Source organism: Geotrypetes seraphini, chromosome 4 (assembly GCF_902459505.1).
Source record: "Geotrypetes seraphini chromosome 4, aGeoSer1.1, whole genome shotgun sequence".
NCBI lineage: Eukaryota > Metazoa > Chordata > Amphibia > Gymnophiona > Dermophiidae > Geotrypetes > Geotrypetes seraphini.
The window spans coordinates 238,615,309-238,638,936 of NC_047087.1; the positions used below are offsets into that span (position 1 = coordinate 238,615,309).

Sequence of the window (23,628 nt, forward strand, 5' to 3'; positions counted from 1 at the left end):
GTCCAGGACACAGTATGATTTAGAGTATTTGTTATATAATTTGATGTAGTTATTCCATTCTAAATTGTGGAAGGAACTCCAGATCATGTCCGCTGGTATTTCATTTCTTTGTATATCAATTGATTGATGTTTGTATGCAACAATTGTCGAGTAGTTATGCAGTTAAGGCACAGCTTACAGGAATGGGGCATGTACAGGGACAGTGACAAAATTCACGGGGATGGGACAGGGAAATTGAGTTCCTGTAGGGATGGGGAAAAATTGTCTCCGTGTCATTCTCTAGGAGGATGTGAGTTGTTTATATATACATGAGTTTCTAGGAGCTTGGTAAATATGGGGATACCTGCTAGGGGCCGGAAGTTTGAGGGGATGGATAGGTCAGCATTTTGCGATTTTGATATGGGTATGAGAGCTATTTTGCCCATTTTAGCCAGGAGTTGGCCTTTAGAAAGTTGTTTGGTGATTCAGGTGGTGATTACTTCAGGCACTGTAGCTAATAGGTATGAGGGGCAGTTGTCTAGACAGCTGCTGAAGGTGGATAGTTTCTTTAGAAGACTCACTGTTTCACATGTTAGTAGAATGAGGGTGTTCCATATCTGGTCTGCTGTGCAGGGATAATCGGAGTTTTGGGGAGTGGTGTATGTAGGTTCTGGGCTGAGGTATGTTTTTATCAACTTTTGTTTGTACTGAGGAAGTCTGCAAGGTCTTAGGTTGTCGGTTAGGACCTAATGCTCATAAGTGACCTTTTCCGGTGGTACTGTAGGGTTGCATACAAAGCAAAATAATTTATTGTTGTCAAGGGTTTTATTTTATATTTCATGAGCATAATAGTTTTTATTAACCTCAGCAATATTACATTTGTACTACTGCAACTTTGTTCCAGAATTGGGAATGATTTATTCTGCCTATTACCGGTTTATAGGACAAATTGCTGGTTGCTTGTGCCAAGTGGAAACATAGGTTGAATGAAAGGAGATAATGGTCTGACCAGGGAGCAGGGAACCAGTTAGTATTGGTGATGAGACAGGGGTGTGTGGAGACAATGAAGTCGAGGGTATAGCCTTATTCATGTGTTGGACCAGATGTTTGAGATCTTTTTGGCACTCTTCAAGCAGCATTTTGAATTAGAAACATAGAAAGATGACGGCAGAAAAAGGGCTATAGCCCATCAAGTCTGCCCCACTCTAATGACCCACCCCATTAAGTCTGAGTGCTAGTGATCTAGTTCCTTAATTTGACCCTCGTAGGGATCCATGTGGATGTCCCATTTATTCTTAAGTCAAGCACGCTGGTGGCCTTTATAACCTGCACTGGAAGCTTGTTTCCAGTGATCTACTACCCTTTCTGTGAAGAAATACCTCCTGGTGTCACCATTATATTTCCCTCCTCTGAGTTTGAGCAGGTGCCCCCTTGTGACCGAGGGTCCTTTGAGAAAAAAGATGTCGTCTTCCACCTCGACACGTCCTGTGATGTATTTAAATGTCTCAATCATGTCCCCCCTTTCCCTGCGTTCCTCTAGAGTGTAGAGCTGCAATTTGTTTAGTCTTTCTTCGTTCGAGAGACCCTTGAACCCGGAGATCATCCTAGTGGCCATCCGCTGAACCGACTCAACTCTAAGCACGTCTTTACGGTAATGTGGCCTCCAGAATTGCACACAGTATTCCAGATCAGGTCTCACACTGGTTTCTGTACAGTGGCATTATGACTTCAGGTTTTACGGCTGACGAAGCTTCTATTGATACATCCCATCATTTGCCCTTGCCTTGGCTGAGGCCCTTCTCTACTTGTTTGGCAGCCTTCATGTCTACACTGATGATTACTCCCAAGTCTCATTCTTCTGAAGTCCTAGCTAGTGTTTCTCCATTTAAGGTGTAAGTTTTGCATGGATTTCTGCTGCCGAGATGCATGACCTTACATTTCTTGGCATTGAAGCCCAGCTGCCATGTCGAGGACCAGTTTTCCAACGTAAGCAGATCCTGCATCATACTATCCTGCAGATTGCTTCCACTTACTATATAGCAAATGACATTATTATTAGAGGATTCAAAGGGCAGATTTATGTCTCCAAGTATAAGCAGTCTGGTGTATTGGCAGGCTAGTCTCAAGATAATTTCTTGCAAGGTTGTATTATTGCTTGATTGGGAGCCGGGGGGGGGGGGGCATATATCAATAGAGGGCAGATGCTGTTCTTGGTGGTATTAGGCTTGTCTTTGGATTTGCAAGTTATATATTAATGGTTCGAGTGGGTGTCAGAGTCAATCAAGATAACATTGAAGGAGCTTCTGTAAATATTGGCTAAACTACCTCCTCACCTGTCTTGCCTTGAAATGTGGATAATACTGTATCATGGTGGGCAGAGTTAAGGTAGTGTAGTTCAGGACTATTAGAATCTTTTAACCAGGTTTCAGAGATGAAGATGAGGCCCAAGTTGTTGGTTAGGATCAGTTCTTTAAGTAAAAACAATTTGTTGACCTATCATTGAGGTATATATAGGGGATTCAATTGAGATTATTCCTCGTTTTCACAGACGAGGGTGGTAGATGCCTAGAATGCCCTCCCAAGGGAAGTGGTGGATAGGAAAACGGTGATGAAATTAAAAAAAAAAAAAAAAAAAAGTAGGATAAATTTAGAGGATCTCTAATTAGAAAATGAAGGATGTAAAGTAAAGAACTAAGGTCTGTATTGGACAGACTTGCACGGTCTGTGTTCCATATATTGTGATTCGGTGTAGGATGGACTGGGGTGGGCATCAATGTGAACTCCATTAATATGGAACAGGAGGATGTTACTTGCCAGACTTTATGGTAGATGTCCTGCAAACAATGGGATGGTTGGATAGGCTAGAGTAAGCTTGGATGGCAACTTCAGCATTTGGAACCTAGGACAATACCAGACTTTACAGTCTACGGCCCAGAAATATCAAAGAAGAGACAAGTTAGTCTAATAATGTATTTTTTTAATGAGTATAACTTATGGGCAGACTGGATGGACCGTTCATGTCTTTATTTGCCGTCATTTACTGTTACTACTATTTGGTATATATCTTAAGTTAGCATGGTTTCTGAAAGGGGGTTGTCTTAACTGTTTTTTTTTTTGGTATCACACTTGAAATTGAAAATGGGGATGGGATATTGGTGATGAGGGTAGCTATCCCATGGTGTGGAGGTGGAAACTTTGGGGTTTTGGGTCATTGTTTGGTGGTGCACTATGGGGCTATGGGTCAGTTGATGGTGGTAGATGTCAACAGGACTTCTATTAGGCTTACCAGGTATAGGAGAGGTAAAATTTGTGTGATTGAGAGATTGTGGTTCTTTGAGTTTGTTTCTCTGGTATTTACCTGGCATTGTACATCAGATAGTAAGACTGTGTGAAAGAACCAGGATTTAAGAAGTGTGGAAGAGATATTCCTAGACTGTGTTAGGAGACAGCAGGTTAGTGAAGGGTACTTTATTGTTCAGCGGGGTTTCAGTTGGTCTTGAGTTGTGCTGGGAACTGCGCCAAAACACCTTTGGTTTGTACCTTAGGCAATGCACTGAGTTTGCAATGTGCTGCTAGATGTGCTGCCTTAAATGGCAGCACATCTAGAGGATGTCGAAAGAGGGGGCGGAGTGGCTCTCCCACACTGGCCCCAACTTGCTTCGCTCTTCTGACTCCTCTGGATTCACTGGGCAGCTCCTTATGGCAGTGGAGCTGCCCTGGTCACCAGGTTCTTCTATGAACAGTGGCACATTGGGAGGATGCTGAGGAGGGAGTGATTCTCTCAGGCCAGCCCTGACTTGCTCCGCTCTTCCAACGGATTGAGGAGCTGAGGCAATCACAATGAAACCCCCCCAACCAAACAGGTCCAAACGATTCTGCAAAAAGATTGACCTGAGGAAGTCCCACACAACAGTGGCAAGTGGGAATAGACATGCATGTATGTGGAGACAACTGAAATACTTCTAGAAAGAGCTGCTGGGTACCAGGGCCAAAGTGAGCTATGTGCAGGCACAGAGGGCAAAAGGGAGATAGGGGCTTCCAAATTATGTCCTATCCATTGCCTTCCCCTGCTGAGCTGCAATGTAGCAGGCGGAATAGGAGCTTGGGGGGGGGGGGGGGTTGCACAGAGCATGTTTCTGGCTCAGAACAGTCCTGCTGGGTTTCATTGGTGATGTCATCCATGAGTGAGGAATCCAAGTCCTGCTTGTCTTCTGAGAACTATTCATATTCCCTGATGTATTTTCCTGTTCCTTTCCCTTTTATTTTTAATATTGTATCCTTTCCCTTTTCTCCCTTCGTTTCATTTTTTGTCTCAATAACTACTTTTGATTTTTTTTGTCTATTCCCCCAATTTTTAATTAATTTTTTTAACACTGTAAAGATGTAAACCGCTTTGGAAAATAGAAGCAGTATATCAAGACATAATAAACTTGAAACTTATATGCTCCCTTGCAAATAAATCATCCACATAAATAATTCCATCCACATAAAAGTAAGTCATCCACATAAGAGCCTTAAGGACCTAGTCCTCTAGGGATACAGGACCCAACACGGGTCACCTACACAATTGTTTCCCACGTACTCACCTTTATAGGACCCCTGAAGAAGACTTTTTGTCGAAAAGTGGACCATGTTGGGTCCTGTATCCCTAGCGGACTAGGTCCTTTAAGGCTCTTATGTGGATGGAATTATTTTATGTGGATGATTTTAGTGTACCTTTGGAACTTTGATACTTTCAAATAAAGTCCATTTAGGAACATCGTCACTCCACAGAGTTTTTTTGGTTTTCTCTGGATTTTCTTCTTTGTGGATATTTTGGGGTCAATTCCTTTTGTTTTTTCCCCTTGCAAATAATGCATTATGTAAGTTAAGTGAATATTTGCATAAGCATGCTTAGGTACAATTTTGGCAGATAAGAGCATAAAAGTCATTATTTTAAATATTTATATTTGTGATGGACATGTAAATGTTAGCATCTATTTTACAATATTGTCCCCTTTTAGGGCAATTCTCAAAAGAATGCCAAAAGTGTGGGATGCGCTAACCCTTTTATAGCAATTAAGTAAATAAATTGCTCTTATAGAATACTAGCGTAAATAGGCATTTATGTGTCCACATTTAGGAACCACCATTTGTGGCAAATTATATGTGCGATGGTATTTTTATAAGATTAGTGTCTAAATGCTAGGCATGACTCTGTCCCTCACCACACATGCCCCCTTTGCAGTTGTGCACATTATTATATAGACATTAATCTACAATTACATGCATAACTACAAATTAGTGCCCATTAGCATTAATTAAATCCAATTATTTCCAATTAGCTGTTAGCACTAATTAGTACCTAATATACCGAATAGAGATGCTTAACTGCCACTATTTCTATAAACTATACATGGAATTTTGTTACAGAAAATGCAAAAAATTAATAGATTATAGAATTTGGAGGCTTACAGCTATAGGGAAAAACCTTAGTAACTAGGGCAGAATTCCCCAAACTTATGTTTTGGATCAGCCAACTGAGTTTTCAGGAACTCCACAATAAATATTCAGGAGTCTGCATGCATTGGAAACCCATATCTTTAAATATATATCATACATATTTATTGTGGATATCCTGAAAACCTGACTGCAAGGTCCCCAGGACAGATTTGGAAAGCCCTGGCTGAGGCCCTATAGTGTGTACTTTTATTAGTGTTCTAAATTAGTCAAAAAGTCAAAAGAGTAAAATAATTTACTTCTACTGAAGTCATCAGTTGGTTCCAACTTCCTGATGAAGGCAGTTTCTGACAAGTTCATTTCTGTGGCAATTTTCTGGTGCAAATCCTCTTCTAGTTCCTAAAGTCAAGATATTGAAAGGGCAACTGATTCAGCATTAAAACATTAACATTTGTTCTGCCCCCACCTCTCCTACTTTATGTTAAAAAACCACCGATAAAGCACTGGAGAGGTTTCTTACAAAGCAAAATCTGTGCTATTCAGCCATATCTTCCCTCCCTCCTTGGAATTGAACATGGGGCCATCCCAAGGTATAGAAAAATTGGAACCATGTTTTGGGGGGACTTTGTGTCTTGATGATCATTAGCACAATATTCTCCTGCCTTCAGGATGGAGCAGAGTAACTTCTTGTGTTTCTATTTAATGTTGCTTATATCTACTAGCACTTTATAATTAATAACAGCAGTACGAGACCAGCACTATAAAAATTTAACCCCAATCTCTGATCTTGGGATGTTCGTCTTTACCTTCTTTATGTTCTTAGAAAGATGACTGTATTTTTTGAGCAATGGTTTGAATTTGGTTCATGCTCTCAAAAGCGAGATCCCCTCAAAAATGGCAGGATCATATTCAACTCATCGCTCAAGTTTGCTTTCTAACACAACAGAAAATTTAATTCCACCAATCTAATGTTTCTTTCTGTCACATTTTTAAGGGTATTCTGTGTTTTGATTGCTAGAATAATCTGAAAGTGCCTTGTGAACTTTGGTTCTGATGTTGGCCTATCACTGAGGTCTACACTAATTACCAAGCAACCACTCAGATACTGGCAGTAGATGGAGTGGATTATAAATATATATGGGGAAAAAAAGAAGAGAGCAACACCTATTGCCTGTGACTAGCTTCTTCCTTCGCTGCTGGAATCAGCTGGAAGTATGGACACTTGGGGCCCCATAGTCTTGTAGACCCACTGGATTCATACATTCAGACTGAATCTGACAGAGGAGAAAACAGACTTGCGTTAAGAGATGTTAAACTTTCCTTTTCCCTGATAAGATGGTTCAAAAGGACAGTTATACTGAGCTTCAGAACTTTCTGCTGTTTGTGTACTTTGGGCAAAGACTGTCTCTACAAGGGCCAGGTAAAGGATAGAAAAATAAGAGACCCCCCCCCAAAAAAAAAAAAAAAAAAACACCCCAAAACTAAAACCAACCAAAAACAAACAAACCTCTGGTAGTAGCCCAGATATAAACAAAAGACCAATATTGAGCAGTTGCAAAGTACCAAACCAATGAATGGAATCAGAGATTCAAAAATCTTTTCAGAATTCCCTTGCCAGAAATGAAATGTTTCCCCATCTCACCATAGTTTGTTTTCAAAGTGGGGCACAGTGGAAGTATATGGTGAATATGTTTCCAGGTGAGCGCCATTCCTCACCTCAGTGCAGCCCACATCCTTATTCTATGCGGGTGAAGTTCTCTTCTCCAGCCCTCCCACCCTCAGCCCTGTGTTCTTCACTGCACCCAGACACAAGTCCTCACCTTCTCTTTTTCCTTATAGCTTCTTGTGGTAACATGAGCAGTGTGTGTGTGGTGTGTGTGTGTGTGTGTGTGGGGGGGGGGGGGGCGCTGGAGCTATACAACAGGTACAGGTAAAACAAAGTATTAGTATACATATTATGTAGGGGTCCTGTTCCATTCACAGTTAGGGGAAAGAACCCCCCCACAAAAAAAAAAAAACAACAACAACCCAAAACTGTTCTTTAAAAGTAACAAGGTTCTCCAGTGGCCTGCTCCTGCAGGACCATGGTGTACATTATTGTCTCTCAGCATGGCAGTAAGGAAAAGGGAATGAGATTTAATATACCACCTTTCTGTGATTATGAAAGTGGCTTACATACATTCAGGTACTGTAATTATTTTGTACCTGGGGCAATGGATGGTTGAGTGCCCAGAGGTACAAGGAGCTGCAGTGGGAATTGAACCCAGCTCCTCAGGTCGCTGCACTAAACATTAGGCGGCTCCTACACTTTGTCTCTGGCCTGGTTCCCCAGTTACCAATGTCAAGATCCAAAATTGCAAAGTTCAAAGTTGAACTTGGCCTACCTAACTGTAGCAGTTCACACAGACAGTGGAGCCACATACAGTACGGTATCACTACATACGTCTGGGCTTCCTTAACTTAGCTGTGTCCTGGGCTTTTATATTTCCTGGCTTCACCCTTCCCGTGTCACTTCCCTCTTAGGCAGGACTCCTTAAGTGGCTCCAGCAGGATGAAGGAATATCCTTAAGGGGAAGTGGCAGCATTTATTTATTTAAGATATTTATAGCCTGCATTATCCCACAGTTCTAAGCGGGGTACAAAATCATTAATATATGCACAATAAAAATAATATACAAGACACAAAAATCCATCCAAAAATTATATGAGGGCTGTTCAAAATGTATCAGACCTTTATTCATAAAAAAATACTCGTTTTCAGATACAATCTTATACTAATCTCCTTCAAAGTAGTCCCCCTTGGGCTGCCACACACTTCTTCCAACGGTTCTGCCACTGTCGGAAGCAGCATTGGAATGCCTCTTTTGAGATTGCTCACAACTGGTCCATCGCATTCTGCGTAATGTTTTCTCTTGACTGAAATCTGGTTCCTTTTGGGGCATTTTCAGCTTGGGGAAAAGTCAGACATCACATGGAGCCATGTTGGGAGAGTAGGGAGCCTGAAGAATCACAGGTATGTTGTATTTGGCCAGGAAACTCCGTATCAAATGTAAAGAATGGGCAGGTGTGTTATCGTGATGGAGCTGCCAATTGCCCGCTGCCACAGGTCTGGCCATTTGCATCTCACAGAGTTACGAAGGCTACGCAGAACCTCTTGGTAGTACCCCTTGGTGATGGCTGTGCCATGTGGTGTGTACTCATGATGAACCATGCCACTGGAGTCAAAGAAGACAGTCAGCATGACTTTGACATTGCTGTGGACCTGCCTTGCTTTTTTTGGCCTCGGGGATGTTGAATACTTCCATTGTGATTACATCAACTTGGTTTCTGGGTCGTAGCCAGTGATCACTGTGCTGAGGAAGTTGGGATCACTGTTCAGTCTCCAGCATGTCCTGTGCGCTCTCCAAACGGAGTTGCTTCTGCTCAATTGTTAGCAGCTTTGACACGAACTTTGCTGAAATTCTCCTGAAGCCCAAATTCTCAGTCAAAATGGAATGAATGGATCCAACGGTGATGCTCACCTCGTCTACAAGTTCTCTGATGCATCACCAGGGTCCTCACTTGGTCAATGACGATCTCATTTCTGGATGTTGAGGGCCTACCACAATGTGTTTCACTGTCCACTGATGTGCGGCTATCTCTGAAGCAGTTATATCACTCCTTTATCTGTGTGGTGCCCATTGCTTTGTCCCCAAAGGCCTGTTGAATCTTGAGGATCGTTTCCACTTGGGAATTGCCAAGCTTTACACAAAATTGAATGCAGTAGCATTGTTCAACTTTTTCTGTCATTTTGTAAAAAAATAAAATCCGACAGCGCTCATTTACACTTCCTCACTCATTGGCGATCTGCCAGCGATTGACAGCTTCTGTAGGCGGGAAAAAATTCAAGCATGCGCATTAGGGTCGCCTATATACATGCACGAAACCACGCCTCCCTAGATTTATTTGTTTACGCAAGAAAAATTAAGGTCTGATACTTTTTGAACAGCCCTCATATACTGTTTTGGATAACTAATACCTAAATAGATCATGTAGTTATTAAAGACTTACAACAATATTATAATGAAACTATAGGAATATATTTAATGCTTAAGTGCAATAAACGAGTGAATAATGTTTTCAGCTGCTTACAAAAATGTAACAGACCTATCAAAAGCACATAAATCCGAAGGAAGTTTATTCCACCTCCTTGCTCCATCAATCTGAAACATTAACTTTCTATAATCTAACTTGTCTAAAAGAAGGAATATCCAACAATTATTTTTGAGAAGACTGTAAACATCACAAAGGCTTATACACACATAATGCAGTTGTAAGAGTCACAGGAACACCATCATTCAAAAGTTTGGAAATTAAACACAAAATCTTGAAGTCAATGTGTGACTCGACTGGTAACCAGTTCAACGTTTGCAAAATCGGTGTAATATGCTCAATTTTAGAGATACTGGTCACTAATCAGGCCGCTGCATTCTGCACAAGCTACAAAGCCTGTAACATGCAATTGGGAAATCCCAAGTATGAATTACAGTAGTCCATATTGGGAATACAGAATTCTTTCACACACCCCTCCAGCTCTTCTTTTTTCCCTAGTCCTAATCTGGGCCAAAGAGGTTGTGGCTTCCTCCAAGGGGACCTTCCAGAGGCTGAATACAAGAGTGTGTCCTGCTACAGGAATGGTCTCACCAACTGTAAATATCCACTCACCCCAGGTAAGTGAGCAGATTTTCAAAATTATGATTAAAAAAAGTTTGCTTAATGCTGTTTGGTGACTTAAGCCTCTGCTCATGAAATTTTGTACAATTTTCAAACACAAAATAAAGAAATAGGAATATTTACCTTCTCCAGGACGCAAACTGCTGCAGGATTTCCAGAAAACGGCTGCCTTGTAAAGGCATCAACAATGAATGTGGAAATCTGCATGATCTTTTGACAACTCAACATTGCATTCAGAAGCTCTCTTGCATACTTTTTAAGGCTGCAGAGTTTTTAACACTATTTTCCAAATTGTTAATATTTTACTAAAATAAGCAACAGAAACTGATAATCATATATACTCTAGTTTAATGTTTAATCGAATTCCTGGACCAGACCTCTGCTTCTTAGGCTGATCAAGCAGGGCTGCAGCAGAAATAAAGTCTATAGGCAAACCTTCAGCCTTGTGCTCCCTTGCAATTAATTTTTAGGCCATTAGGCCTTCTCCTGAAACTTTGAAATGTAGCAGTCAATCACCTGTGCATATTATTTACATTCTGATCAATATTCAGCCAATGACAGTGTTTTTCAAACACTTAAGCAATCACCTATGCATCCTGTGTATATTTACATTCTGATCAATATTCAGCCAATGAGAGAGAACTTTTTTTTACATTTACCGTTGCTGGCTAAGTTAGACCCATATATTCAACACCAGGCCATATGCAGGCACTGGCATAGACTATCCAAAGCTGACCAGATAGGAGGAACCACTGGGAGTTGTATATGGGTCCAGGCTTTATATACTAACTGGGCAGCCATTTTGAAGGTGTTGCCATGATATGCAAGAGTCTGTTCTCTATTACATCACCAGGGATCAAAGAGGTAGGCCTGTGGGTGTGTAGGGGGGGCGCACTATAGGGGTGAGGAAGATCCTTGGGGTCAGTTGCTGTTCTAGATGGTGGGAAGAAGAATCATGGAGGCAAGTGGGAATCAGGACCTGGCACTTTTTAAAATCACCAAGGGTTTTGTGAGACAAGCCAGGAAAAAATAAACCACAAAAAAATCAAATGGAACTATGGTGAAAATGTTCTGGACCAGGTGCCTGAGACTTAAATGGGCTTAGCATGCCATTGAAAATAAAGGAAATTCCCTAGACAAGATTTCTGGGGATTGTTTCCCACACTGGGCTCTGTTGGATGACATCACCTATCAGTGAGATTATTTCATCCATTCCTGCTTTTCCTCAAGAGAAAAGAAATTAACAAAAACATAACAATCCACCTCTGATACCAAACCTTGATTTCAGCCTTACCTGGAAGAACACAGAGAATACCAGAGGAGGTTTGCTTTCACTGTGTTTGGCTATACCAGTTGCTGGGCCTGGGTAAAAGAGAAGCAGCCAGCTATCTTGTTCCCTTTAAAAGGCCTGTCGATGATGTCTGACAGGGTTCAGCAACTCTGATGAAAGAGCCAGGAGTGAGCCTTAAGCTTGAGGTCTATATTTGAAATGAAAGGGTCCTATTTACTAAAGTATGCTAAACTTTTAATTTACTGCATGTAAGATGCAAAAATTAGCACACAGGCTTTGCACATATCACATGTTAACTGTTGGGAGCATTTTCAATATGCTCCCATATAGTTACTGCACAAAAACATTATTTACTGCATGGATAAGTGCATGCACACTATTTATGAGGCAGTTAAATGCATCTGTGCTATCTGAACAAGTGGTAGTTAATTCGCACTAAGGGCTGGATTCATTAAATGGCACTCCAAATTCATCGCTGAAAAAAACATTGGCGCAAAATGGCGTGTTCTGGGATGGGTGCCCTTTATAGAAAAGCATATAGTGCCAGGATTGGCACTCAACTTTGGGTACGCAGATTTACACTGAAATAAAGTATAAATCCACTTTTTATGACACTATGCACGTTTTAAGGGAGCGCCCCTGACCCACCCATGTCCTTTCCATCAATACATCCCCTTTGCAGATCCGTGTAGAAATACTTAGGTGCTATTCTATAAATGTGCATGTAAGTGTTTTCATGAGGATCTGTCATTTCTGCCTCATTTTGGCATCCTGCATCTATTAATTCTACTATCAAAATCCTTGGAGTCATCCTGGACCGATGCCTGACTTTTGAAGACTATACCATTGCTCAGGTTAAAAAATACTTTTGTGCCCTTTGGATGGAAATTTCGCACCATTAAACACTATTTTGACTTCCTCTCTTTTCAACTTCTGGTTCAATCTCTAATGTTAAGCATCTTAGATTACTGCAATATCATATACTTGGGATCCTTCAAGAAAACCATCAAACGATTGAGAGTCATTCAGAATGTTGCCGTCTGTCTCATTTTTGGTCTCAAAAAGTCAGATCATGTAAGCCCGTATTACAGAAAACTACACTGGCTGCCGATGGAGGCAAGGATCATCTTCAAGTTTGCCTGCCTCTGCTTCAAAACCTTAACAGGTTCATCCCCAATCTACCTGTTGCACCATTTTGAATTTCCAGGCACCACCTGCACATGTAGTACCTACCTGTTTGCTTTTCCATCCTTGAAGGGCTGTATCTACAAAAGATTCCTTGATAGAACTGTCTTTCCAAGCAGGCAAATGGAATAAATGTCTAACCACCCTCATTTCAAATGCACCCTCCTACCAAACCTTCAGGAAATCAATTAAAACCTATCTCTTTGATAAATTTCTCTGACTCCCTTCCTGCCTTGTTGTATCTCTGAAATGCCTCTGGATATACTTGACTACTCTTAACTTGCTAATGTAATTTGAAAGTCTTCTGTAACATCGCTGTCTGTGTACAGTCTCTTCCTCTGTAAACCGCTCTGAACTGCTGTGGTATTGCGGTATACGAAATAAAGTTATTATTAAAGCGCATTACCATGCTGAAAATTCAGCACAGAAGTAGCACATAATGCTCAGCATCATATTCCTTCATAACTGACAAAATGTCAACTGCAAGGCACAATCCATGCCCATAACAAGCTATATAGTTAGCAAGTGAATTAGTATGTGGTGCATTACCAGCACTGTAAGTTACCATGGCCATGCACTAACAGCACATGTTTAACCCTTTAATTGGAAGATAGTGGAAATGGCTGCTTTACGTAACTTGATGTTGAACGAGAGCACCAGTGCCAAGTAACAAGCATTTGGAGATGCAGATCTCCCATAAGAGCCATAGAAACACTTGTTGCTTCTGAGTAACAATGCCAAATAAAGGGTTAATTCACATACAAACTGCTTAGTGCACTTCAGAAAAAGGCCTCTAGGAATTAAAAGATAGGTAGACTAAGCCTCAGAACTCTGAAAAAACTTTGAATATTGGCTGTTTTGCATAATGCTCTCTACACTGCTCTTAAAAATCAAAACCAGGCTTCTTTCCTGAGAAGTCTGACCAATGTTAAAAGAAGATCGATCACTACTACTACTAATCATTTCTATAGCACTACCAGACATATGCAGCAGTGTACAAATTCTAACCAGGTACTTCCTCTGTCCCTGATGGGCTCACAATCTAAGTTTTATACTTGGGGCTATGGAGAGTAGGTGACTTGCCCAAAGTCAGAAGCAGCTATAGTGGGAATTGAACTCAGATCATCAGGATCTCAGCCCACTGCATCATTATTTCTACCACTACTACTGTCTCCAGAGTGTACTGGACATACACAGCGCTGAACAGAGTTGCAAAGGAGAAAGTTCCTGTTCAAATGAGCTCACAATCTAGTCAATCAAGACAGAAAAAAACTCCAGGATGCCAGGGTAGGGGATACAGTTAGCGGGGTTTGTAAGGAGAAGGGAGTAAGATTAAGAGCTGAAGGCTAGCTCAAAAAGGTGGGTTTCCAGCCTACTTTTAAACAAGGGAAGGGGCATGACACATGGACTCAGGTAGTTTGTTCCAGGCATACGGGGCAACAAGATGGAAGGAACGAATTCTGGAATTGGCAGTGGAGGAGGAGGGTACAGATAAAAGCAACTTATCTGAGGAACTGATTCAGACCAATACAGCATATTAATGCATGAATAATATGATAGCACTAGCAAACACTGCTAACTAGTTTAATAATTGTCAGGATTAAAGTACAATTGTACTGCAAGGTATTAAGATCCTATACAAAAAAATAAAAACAAAACCAAGCAACTCACAGGAATCCTCTTAGCTGCTGACAATGCATTCAACAGCATAAACCATATTTTTAAACCCAGTTCAAGAAGCGCCCAATGTTAAAAACACCACCAAAATCATATGATGAAAATTTTATTTTAATACAAAATATAAAATCACACACAACAGATAAACAATACAAAGTAGAAAACTGGCTGACTTGTAGTACAAATGGATTTCATAAAGACATCAAGAAAACCATGTGTTCCTGAGCAGTACCAAAATTGGGAGGGGGAAGTGAGGCCCCAACCCACTGAGGTAGTAAAGTGTATTTCGAAATAGCTTAAAATGTCACAAGAAGTTTATGGCAATCAAGTTAATGTTTTATTTCAAACTTTCAGAAATCAGTAGTGTCCAAATGAAAGTCTAGTTTATAGAAGGAATTGTGCAAGTATGCAATCCAGCCAAACAATGGAAACAATGCAATTGCTTTTGACTGTTTTGTTTCTAATATGTTGATAGTTTAATTATTCATTTCTCAAAGATGGACTACTGTATATTCTCCCTCTGGCTCCATCCAGCTGTGGTCCACATATGCTAAAATGTACCAAGCAATAACGCCCATTGTTTAGCTGCAAGTCCCATTAATTTCAGTCAGGTGTTAGCATGCACAATAAACATTAGCAAACTTTTAAGGGATAAGAACCTTGAATATAAAAAGTACGGTAAGTTTTCTTAAGTTTTAGAATTCATATTTCTTAACATTTCCTGGCTATGTCAATATTTGCATGTGGGAAGAGAAAAAAAAGGCGCTTTGCTAGCAATATCTTCCCTCAAGCAGTCCAGAGGCACAAAAAAAACAAAAACCAGCAGCTGTTTCAGAAACAAAAATTAGTTAACTATAAAACCCCCCACAATGTTTTCAACCATCAGACAAGAGAGTTATTTGCAATTGGCAACTTCATGGCAATTGTTATTAAAAGATATGAAATATGTTGTGATATGTATTGTAGGATGAAAAGATTTATTTTTTGATATTTTATGATTTATTTATAAGAAAAATGTTTTAATTAATAAAGAAGTGAGAATAATGCGAGCTTAGATGCAATAGCTTCTTTAAAAGTTTAATATAGCTATCATTTGAAGCTATTAAGCGAATTATATTTGATCCCAATTATCTGAGTAGGTAGGATGCATATACATTAGGGATATCTTGAAAACCAGGACAGGTTTGAAAACTACTGCTTTAGAACACTATAAGGTCTTAAACTCAGAGTACACAACTAAAGCTACCACTAAGCATATACTGGATGTGCACCAGGGAGGATGCTTTTAGCATGAAATCAACATCTCCAAAACCACAGTGGAATGTCATGTAGCAAGGTCACAATGCCAGTTATGCAGTTAATATGGGATTGATTCAGATAAACCCAGATAGTCTTGTACTCACTAAGTCAAAGTATGGTGTTTTTTTTTAACTTTTCTGGCAACAAATCAGCATTTAACTTTCTCCACCCTTTTGCCATTTTCTCATTATTTGCACCTGGCAAATTTAGGGGCCTTTTACTAAAACACATTATGCAGTTAACATGTGAGTTAGCATGCATTGCTACTGCACAAGTGTAGTAACATACTGTAGTGTCATGAGATTGTGCACTAATTTGCAAGAGAATTAGGTAGGTTATGAGTGGAGAATGGACGTGAACTATACATTTTAGTTAGCACAGGGAAAGGAGGCCATGTTAAGTGTACCTTTGCTAATTGTAGACAGTCTTAATGTGCAGTTAAGAACATTTCTGTGTGATAACTGCTAAAGGCATGCTAGGCACACCCCTAATAGCACACAGACTTTGTACTTATTTGCTCAAGTAAATGCAAAAACATACTGCACTTTAGTAAAAGGGCTCCTTAGACTGTTAGGCTCTCTCCATACAAGCGAGAACAGATTTAATGAAACTAGTTCTGGCTATGTGACAACAGCTTAGGTGGATGCTTTGCACACAGCTTCCTAAACTAAACCTCAAAGGTTATAAAATGGCTTCTTCTCAAGCACGTCTCATCTACACAGAGGAGGCAAGTACTAAACCCTCGTGTCCCCCTGCAGGAAGAGTGAATATGTAAGAACATTAAGGAAAAATAAGTTGCAAAGGGAAAACACTTGACATCACAATTTTTAATCCTTCTTTTGTTATAGTCATTTCCACACACTTGCAAAGAGAAAGAAGAGAATGAAGTTATAAAAAATATCTTCACCTCCTTGCATATTTTTCACATTTTATGGTTTATAAATACATTACAATAGGATTATCAAACAGTTAAAAAATTCTACACTTTCACCAAGAAAGAACAGTTATATAAGTATTAAAAAGTAATTAAGAAGTAAAAGTCTTGATTGCATACGTCTTTGTACACTTTGCTCAATACTTGGAAGAAACCTCTTTTGCTGCAATAATCAGCAACAAAATATTTAGGATATGTTTGCACAGCAGGATGGAACAGTTTTTGCACATTCTTTCTTTTCCACATTCCATTCAGTTTGAAAATCTGCCCTAGGGAGTCCTATTCTTAAACAACCCTCTCTGGACCCTACCAATGCTATCAACTATCATGCAATTTCACAACTTTGCTTCCTCTCTAAACTCATAGAAATAAATTGTATCCAATCAACTTTCTAATCTCCTAGACTATTCTAACATTCTTCATTCTAGACAATCTGATTTTAGGAAGGGTTTCAGTACAAAAACAGACATCACTGCACTACTGAATATTTGTCAAATAAATTGTCAAGATATGAATATATATCAGCTAGACCCTTGCGTTCTTCACAAAGGGATCTATTTGAACCCACCAGATTTGAAATTAATTAAATTATCATCTACAAGAAATAGGGCTCTCTCTTATGCCGGTCCAGCTCTTTGGAATTATTAAGTAGCTTTCATGGCGATCGCTCTTTTTTAACTTTTTGTAAGATGATTAAATCTATCTTATTTCAGCAGTATTTTATGTAATTGCTATTTCGAAGGCTGCCTGATTATGATTCAAGCTGTAGACTGATTGTTTCTTAGAACTTTTGGTTTTGTATTTTATTGATGTAATATTTTTTTCTTGTAACTTGTTTATATTGTAAACTGCTTAATATCTGGTTGTTAATAGCAGTATATTAAATTAATAAATCCAATCTTCAGTGAGATACACATCTGGATGCTGGCTGTCTTTAGCTGTATAGCCTTAGATCTCAGTGCATCTTTCAATCTGGTAGATCAACACCTATTAATCCAGAGATTGCAAGATATTGGTATCACAGGGAACATTTTGGAATGGTTTAAATAATTCCTCTCCAACAGATCTTTACAGTTGATCCTCAAGGATCCAACATTTTCATTGGCCCCCTAGCTCTTCTGATTCAACAATGAAGAATCAGCTTACGTATTTATGCTTATGACATTTTACTTCTAGTTCCCACATAACCTCATGCAAATAATCTTCGACCTCTTCAAAACTGTTTGCAAAATATTAAAAAGATGCTTGTTAAGAGCTAATAAGTTGGTCCTTAATATTTCCAAACCTGCTTTTTCTTGGTTTTCAGGTCACCTAACTCCCCCCCCCCCTCTTCTCTGATTTTTATTTGGTATTTCCCCATCACATGTCTCATCCTTTAAATACTTAGGGTTTTTTTTTTTGACTCAATTATCATTCAAACCTCAAGTATATTCAGTAATGCAAAAAGGTTTCATTATGTCATCATTTTGATTACCAAATATTACTTTCCCTCATTATCTCATTGCTTCTTACAAGACTTGGCAATGTGGTCTTTGCCTCACTATCTGATTACCAGTAAATACCTTCAATACTTGAAAATACAGCAGCTAGATTTCTCTTCAGTGCTAAAAGATTTTATCATGTTTCTCTACTGTACTCTTCACTCCCAAGATGAAATACTACATACACCATTAGAACACTCCCTCCAACTCCAGACAGCCTATTCCCATTTCTTACCAAACCTCTGAAAGAGCCTACCTCCTCATATCGGATACCTTAAAGGACTTCTTAACTTTAGAAAAGCTGTAAAAACCTTTTTGCCTAGTCAATCTCTCAACCCTTCACCAGATATATTCCAACACACTGTATTGTAAACTGCTTATTCCTAGGATAAGCAGCATTGAATCTGTTTTGCTACTTGGGATCTAGCTAGGTATTTGAGACCTGGGTTGGCCACTGTTGGAAACAGGATACTTATTCTTATTGTAACACTATGAATGTAAACTGCAACTCATTCTGAGCTTTTTGGGGAGGACGAGATATAAATCTAACTAACTAAAGCTTCTTTGGATCCTGGTCCAATACTGCTTTCAGTACAATCTGCTCACATTAACACACCATGCTTTTTTTTTTTTTAAACCAAATCTTATTTCAACAGTGTCCTCATATTACCCACAGGCTCATCTAGAATTAACTCGTCACTCTCTATTTTTTTTTTTTAACGTTGCTTCATTATTGTGGAACACTCTACCTGTGGTCCTCCGAAGGGAGGAATCCATTAAGAAGTTCAAAGCCCAGCTAAAAACCCATGTCTTCTGTTTGGCTTGAGGAGACTCTCTGAGGTCATGATAGTAATAGATGGTAGTAGTGAGGCTAATAATGATAGTTCTGTTGAGTGATTGAGCGAAATCCTGATTGGTTAGGATGTAATGCATTTGTTTGTCCAAAAAATTTGGAGATCTGGAGAAAGACAATTTTTTCCGTGAGTTTAGAAATGAAAGGTAGGTTAGTAATAGGTCGATAATTGCAACTGAGAGTTTCATCTAGATTTTGGTTTTTGAGTTTGGGAGAGACTAAAGCTGATTCATGCAGAGATGGTGTGCTCGTACTTTCATTTTCTTTGGACGTGCACAGACTTGTTACCTTCCTATTCTGTCTATTAAAGCTACAAGTACTTTCTCTAGTCACAAAAAATAGCAGTAAACCTTAAAACACTGCCTCAGACCTGGTAATGAATTTCTCACGTTGTATGCACATTAAAATCCCCAGTTTACTTCTGTACACTGAGGAGGAAGGATGGATTAGGTTCTTACCTCTCCTCATTCCGTACCAAAGCAAGAGAATATCCCTAGGAGAGGAAACGAAAACAAGGGGGTGGGCTTGGAGAACTCCCCAATCCAGATAAATTTAATCTTTTCTGCAATAGTAAATAAAAGTTAATAAGCAACCACCCAACAGGGCAACAAAGAATGGTGGCAAAATAAAAATCCTACCTACCTACTTACCTAACCATGTGCAAGACACTAAAACTTGTACAACTCTTAGCAAGGCAAAAATGTGCTGATATCAATTTCAGATTTCAGTACTAAAATGCTGCCTCTCGGAGGCTCTGCTTCTCCTCCTTGGCTGCCACAAGCCAAGCCGCGAGATACTCTTCCAAGACTATAAGCCTCTGCAGGCATAAGAGACAACTGATAAGGTGAGGCATAAGGAATTGTATGCTGTTCTATAGGAAAGAGGATTATCTAGGTAAGAACCTAATCCTTTCTTTCTGTGCAAACAGCATATGATTCCTTATGGATGGGACATACCAGAGCAGTCTCTTAAGTCTAGGGTAGAACAGATGAGCCTGCAACCAGCACAAAGGCCCCGTACATTTGTGCCACCACGTTCACTCTGTAAAATTCTGTAAAGGTATGAAGGGTAGATCATGTGGCTGCCCTACAAATTTTGTTGGGCAGCACTGCCCTGGACTCTGCCCAGGAAGATGTTACACTTCTGGTAGAATGAGCTTTCACAGCAAATGGCAGATGCTTTCCACAGCAAATGAACACTGAAGAAATAGCCATGCGGATCCATCAGGAAATAGAAGCTTTAGAGGCTGATCTGCCCCGACGGGTAGCACTGGTCAATACAAATAAGTGATCCAACAGGCAGATCTCATTTGTCATCTCAAGATAATACAGAACTACTCTCCTGATACCCAGAAACTTCAATACTTTGTCCTGTTTCTTTTCGCCCATGGGCTGGAAAGTCACACTTCCAGGTTTACATGAAACTCTGAAACTAGCTTCGGTAGAAAGGAAGGCATGGTACGTAAAGACACCCCTGCTTCTGTGAATCTGAGGAAAGGCTCTCTGCAAGATAATGCTTGCAGTTCCGACATCCTCCTAGCCAAAGTGATCACAACTAAGAAAACTGTCTTCATGGTTAGATCCATGATAGACACCTCTGACAGAGGCTCATACAGCACTTTAGTGAGGTCCCATAACACAATGTTGAGATTCCACGTAGGGACTGGCTGCCATACTAGAGGGAAGACCTGAGAGCCCCCTTCAAGATCCTAGATACATCTGGATGAGAGGCAAAAGACCTTCTGTCCACTCGAGCTCTGTAACATGAAAGACTAACTATTTGAACCTTATGAGATCCTACCCCCAGGCCTTTCTCTAGACCTTTGCAAATGGGAGCTGTGACAAGGACACCGCACTGCGCTCCCCTGACATCGATCTGCCGCCTTGTAGTCCTATCCCTGTGCCTATTCCCAAGCTTAGAGCAGTGCAGCCTAGAAAAGTTAAGCAGACTAGTGCTGCACCTTTTAAGCCTGTCCCTTTAAGAGGAGACAGAAAATGACTTTGGCTTCAAGCCAGGAGGCCTCTGGTGTGCTTATTGAGAGTAATTAGGGGGGAGGGGCCAGAAACATGGTGCCCTTATCCTCCAGCAAAGCTGAGCCAGAAGGGAGAGCAGGGGAGGAGCAGGTTGGAGAGTCCAGTGGGAGGAGACCTGGGAGCTGATGGACACTGATAACAGTGAGGATGGAGATTTTTCTTCTGAAGAATGGCCCATGCTGGAGGCCATGCACTGTAGCACAGCGTGTAAAGCAGGTCAGAGTTTCAAAGTTAAAATGGGGAAAGGTTGCCGACTGTGTGTGGGGGGTTTCTCTGTACTGAAATCTGAGCCTTGGCACATGAGTGTGGCCGTCTGAAATGTGCTCAGCTGAACTGTGTAAAGCAAAGCCAGAAGCTTCATGCATTTGGGGACATTAAGAGAAGCTTGCCTTTTTGAATTTTTTTTTCTCTCTAATGTTTGAGACTGTGTTTAAGTGAGAGAAGCCCAGAAGTGTTAAGGAGGCTATGTTGCCATTTTTACTTTGCCTGACAAAGAACAGGGAAGTGGCTGTAGTGTGCAAAATCCACTCTGCATAATTATTGGGCGGGCAGGTTTTTTTTTTTTTTTTTAAGAAGAATTGGGATTCAGCCTACCCAGTCCAGGTAAGTGGCATCAAGGCCCGATGCTGCTTGGAATAGCAAAGGCCTAGCATTCTGGGTTAAGCCAGTATTAAAGTTTGGTTTCTTTTTCTCTGCTGGGAGTGCAGGAAAAGGATTTTTGCCTTTGGAGGTCGTTTTTTGGGGGGAGCCACAGGCACGGGGGAGGAGAGAAGCATAGAAGCCAAAGCTCTCCTGCTCCCAGGAAGAAAAGGACTGTTTTGATTCATGAGTTATGAATCATTGTTTTGGAATGAGCTGCAATATTCTGTTGAGAGTTTTATTTTTGAGCTCTGCTACTGCTACCCTCGTGGAGGGGACATGAACTGTAATCCTGACTAGTGAATTGTATTACTGACCAGTTAAAAATAAGTGGCTTTAAGTCAAGCCTGAAAATAAAAGCTGAAACCTTTATTTTTCACCTTTAAAGACTATGTGGTGTTTGTGAAACTTATCCAAGTAAAGTCAGGTCCAGCAGTGTGCATGGGAGGCACTGACTCTTAGGCTGCATAATTAAAGTCACACACCAAACTACTCGGCTGCACAGGGCTCCAGCTGGCTCAGGGAGAGTTAGCCGAGTGTCCCTGTCACAGAGCCCATAAGGGATCTAACTGCTTCTCTTTGTACCACAGCTGAAAAAAATTCCAAACTTTCGCATAGGTCGCTACAGTCATTGGCTTCCTATTCGTACTAAGGCTATGCACTCAACAGCCATGCTGTAAGCCCAAAGCATTTCAGATTCTCTAGGGAGGCTATGGGCCCCTGGAACAGAAGATCCTGGTGAATCGCTAGACTGACAGACAGCTGTCTCACTGCACCTGGACTAGATCTACATACCAAGGACAAGGCCAATCTGGGGCCCAACAGGATTACCAGTCCTTGATAGGTCGCTATCTTATCATTATTATTGGCCATGGGGGAAACACATAGAGGAGCCTGTTTACTGGCCAAGGTTGTACTAGCAGGCACTGACCTTCGACTGAAGAAACAAAGAGCTTATTTGTTGTCCGCTGAATCCATGAGATCAAATGATGGCTACCCCCAGCATTTCACAATGCTCTCTGGGACAAGGACAGTTCCCCCAGATCCAGGGTCTGGCGGCTGAGATAATTGGCCTGGACATTGTTCACTCCCACTACATGAGCCACTATGATGGCTTGTAGATGGGCTTCCGCCCAGTGAAACAGCAATTGGGCCTCCAACTAAAGCAGAGCACTCTTGGTTCCCCTTGTCTGTTGATGTAAGCCATGGCTGTAGCATTGTCGGAGAAGACCCTGACTGCTTGGCTTTCATCCACGCCTGGAAAAACCATCAAACCAAATGAATGACTGTTGATGACCATGCCCCTCTGTGAGGGCAACAAACATCCTTATACTGGATGACCCTCGCAATGATCCCCCAAGTCGTAAAGACTGGCATCTATCATCAGGATTCCCCAAGACTATGCGGAGAGGGAGGCATCTGGATAACGACTCCAACCGGAGCCACCACTGAAGACTCTGACACGCTTCCGTAGTTCAGGCTAACTGCAACTGTAGAGAATCTCTTTGAGGGAACCAACGCGCTAACAGCATGCTATGCAGGGGGCGCAGATGGGCTGTTGTCCACGGAATCACCTCTATGGTTGCTACCATGGAGCCGAGCACCTGCAGGTAATGTCAAGCTATAGGCGTCGGTAGCTCCAAAATCTTCAGAATCTGGTGTCCGAGCTTCAGTCTGTGTGATTCTGGAAGAAAAACCCAGCCCTCTTCTGTTTTGAACAGACCCCCAGATACTTCATAAACTGAGTGGGTTCCAGGTGGCTCTTTCTGAAATTTATAATCCACTCCAGACACTGCCCGATGACATTCCATCTCGGATGGCACTCTGATCAGCCAATCATACGAGTATAGATGAACGAGGTGCCATTGTTAAGCCGAAAGGAAGCACCAAGAATTGAAAATGGCTCTCTAGCACATGGAACTGGAAAAACCTCCTGTGATCTGGGAAAATAAGTATACACAGATAAGTCTCCGTCAAATCCAGCGAGACCAAAAATTATCCCGGAGCTACCAAAGTGAAGACCAATCTTATCGTTTTCATCCAGAAACTGGAAACCTTTAATGCTGCATTTAACGACTTGAGATCCAGGATTGGTCTCCAATCTT

At 40.9% G+C, this 23,628-nt stretch overlaps 2 protein-coding genes across 3 annotated transcripts in view; both read right to left on the minus strand.

The window, feature by feature from the left end:
- PBLD (phenazine biosynthesis like protein domain containing) overlaps positions 1 to 10,370 on the minus strand; it is a 51,966-nt gene extending 41,596 nt beyond the window's left edge. The window contains exons 1-2 of the mRNA XM_033942268.1: positions 10,255 to 10,370; positions 5,718 to 5,817 (exon numbers count right to left, since the gene is read on the minus strand). Coding sequence (XP_033798159.1) covers positions 5,718 to 5,817; positions 10,255 to 10,359 — 205 coding nt within the window. The 5' untranslated portion in view covers positions 10,360 to 10,370. The remainder of the gene's footprint in view (positions 1 to 5,717; positions 5,818 to 10,254) is intronic.
- A 4,004-nt stretch (positions 10,371 to 14,374) lies between these two features.
- Positions 14,375 to 23,628, minus strand: part of DNA2 (DNA replication helicase/nuclease 2) — a 93,258-nt gene continuing 84,004 nt past the window's right edge. For both annotated transcript variants that reach the window (XM_033942266.1, XM_033942267.1), the window contains one exon: positions 14,375 to 16,354. In XM_033942266.1, coding sequence (XP_033798157.1) covers positions 16,298 to 16,354 — 57 coding nt within the window. In that variant the 3' untranslated portion in view covers positions 14,375 to 16,297. The remainder of the gene's footprint in view (positions 16,355 to 23,628) is intronic.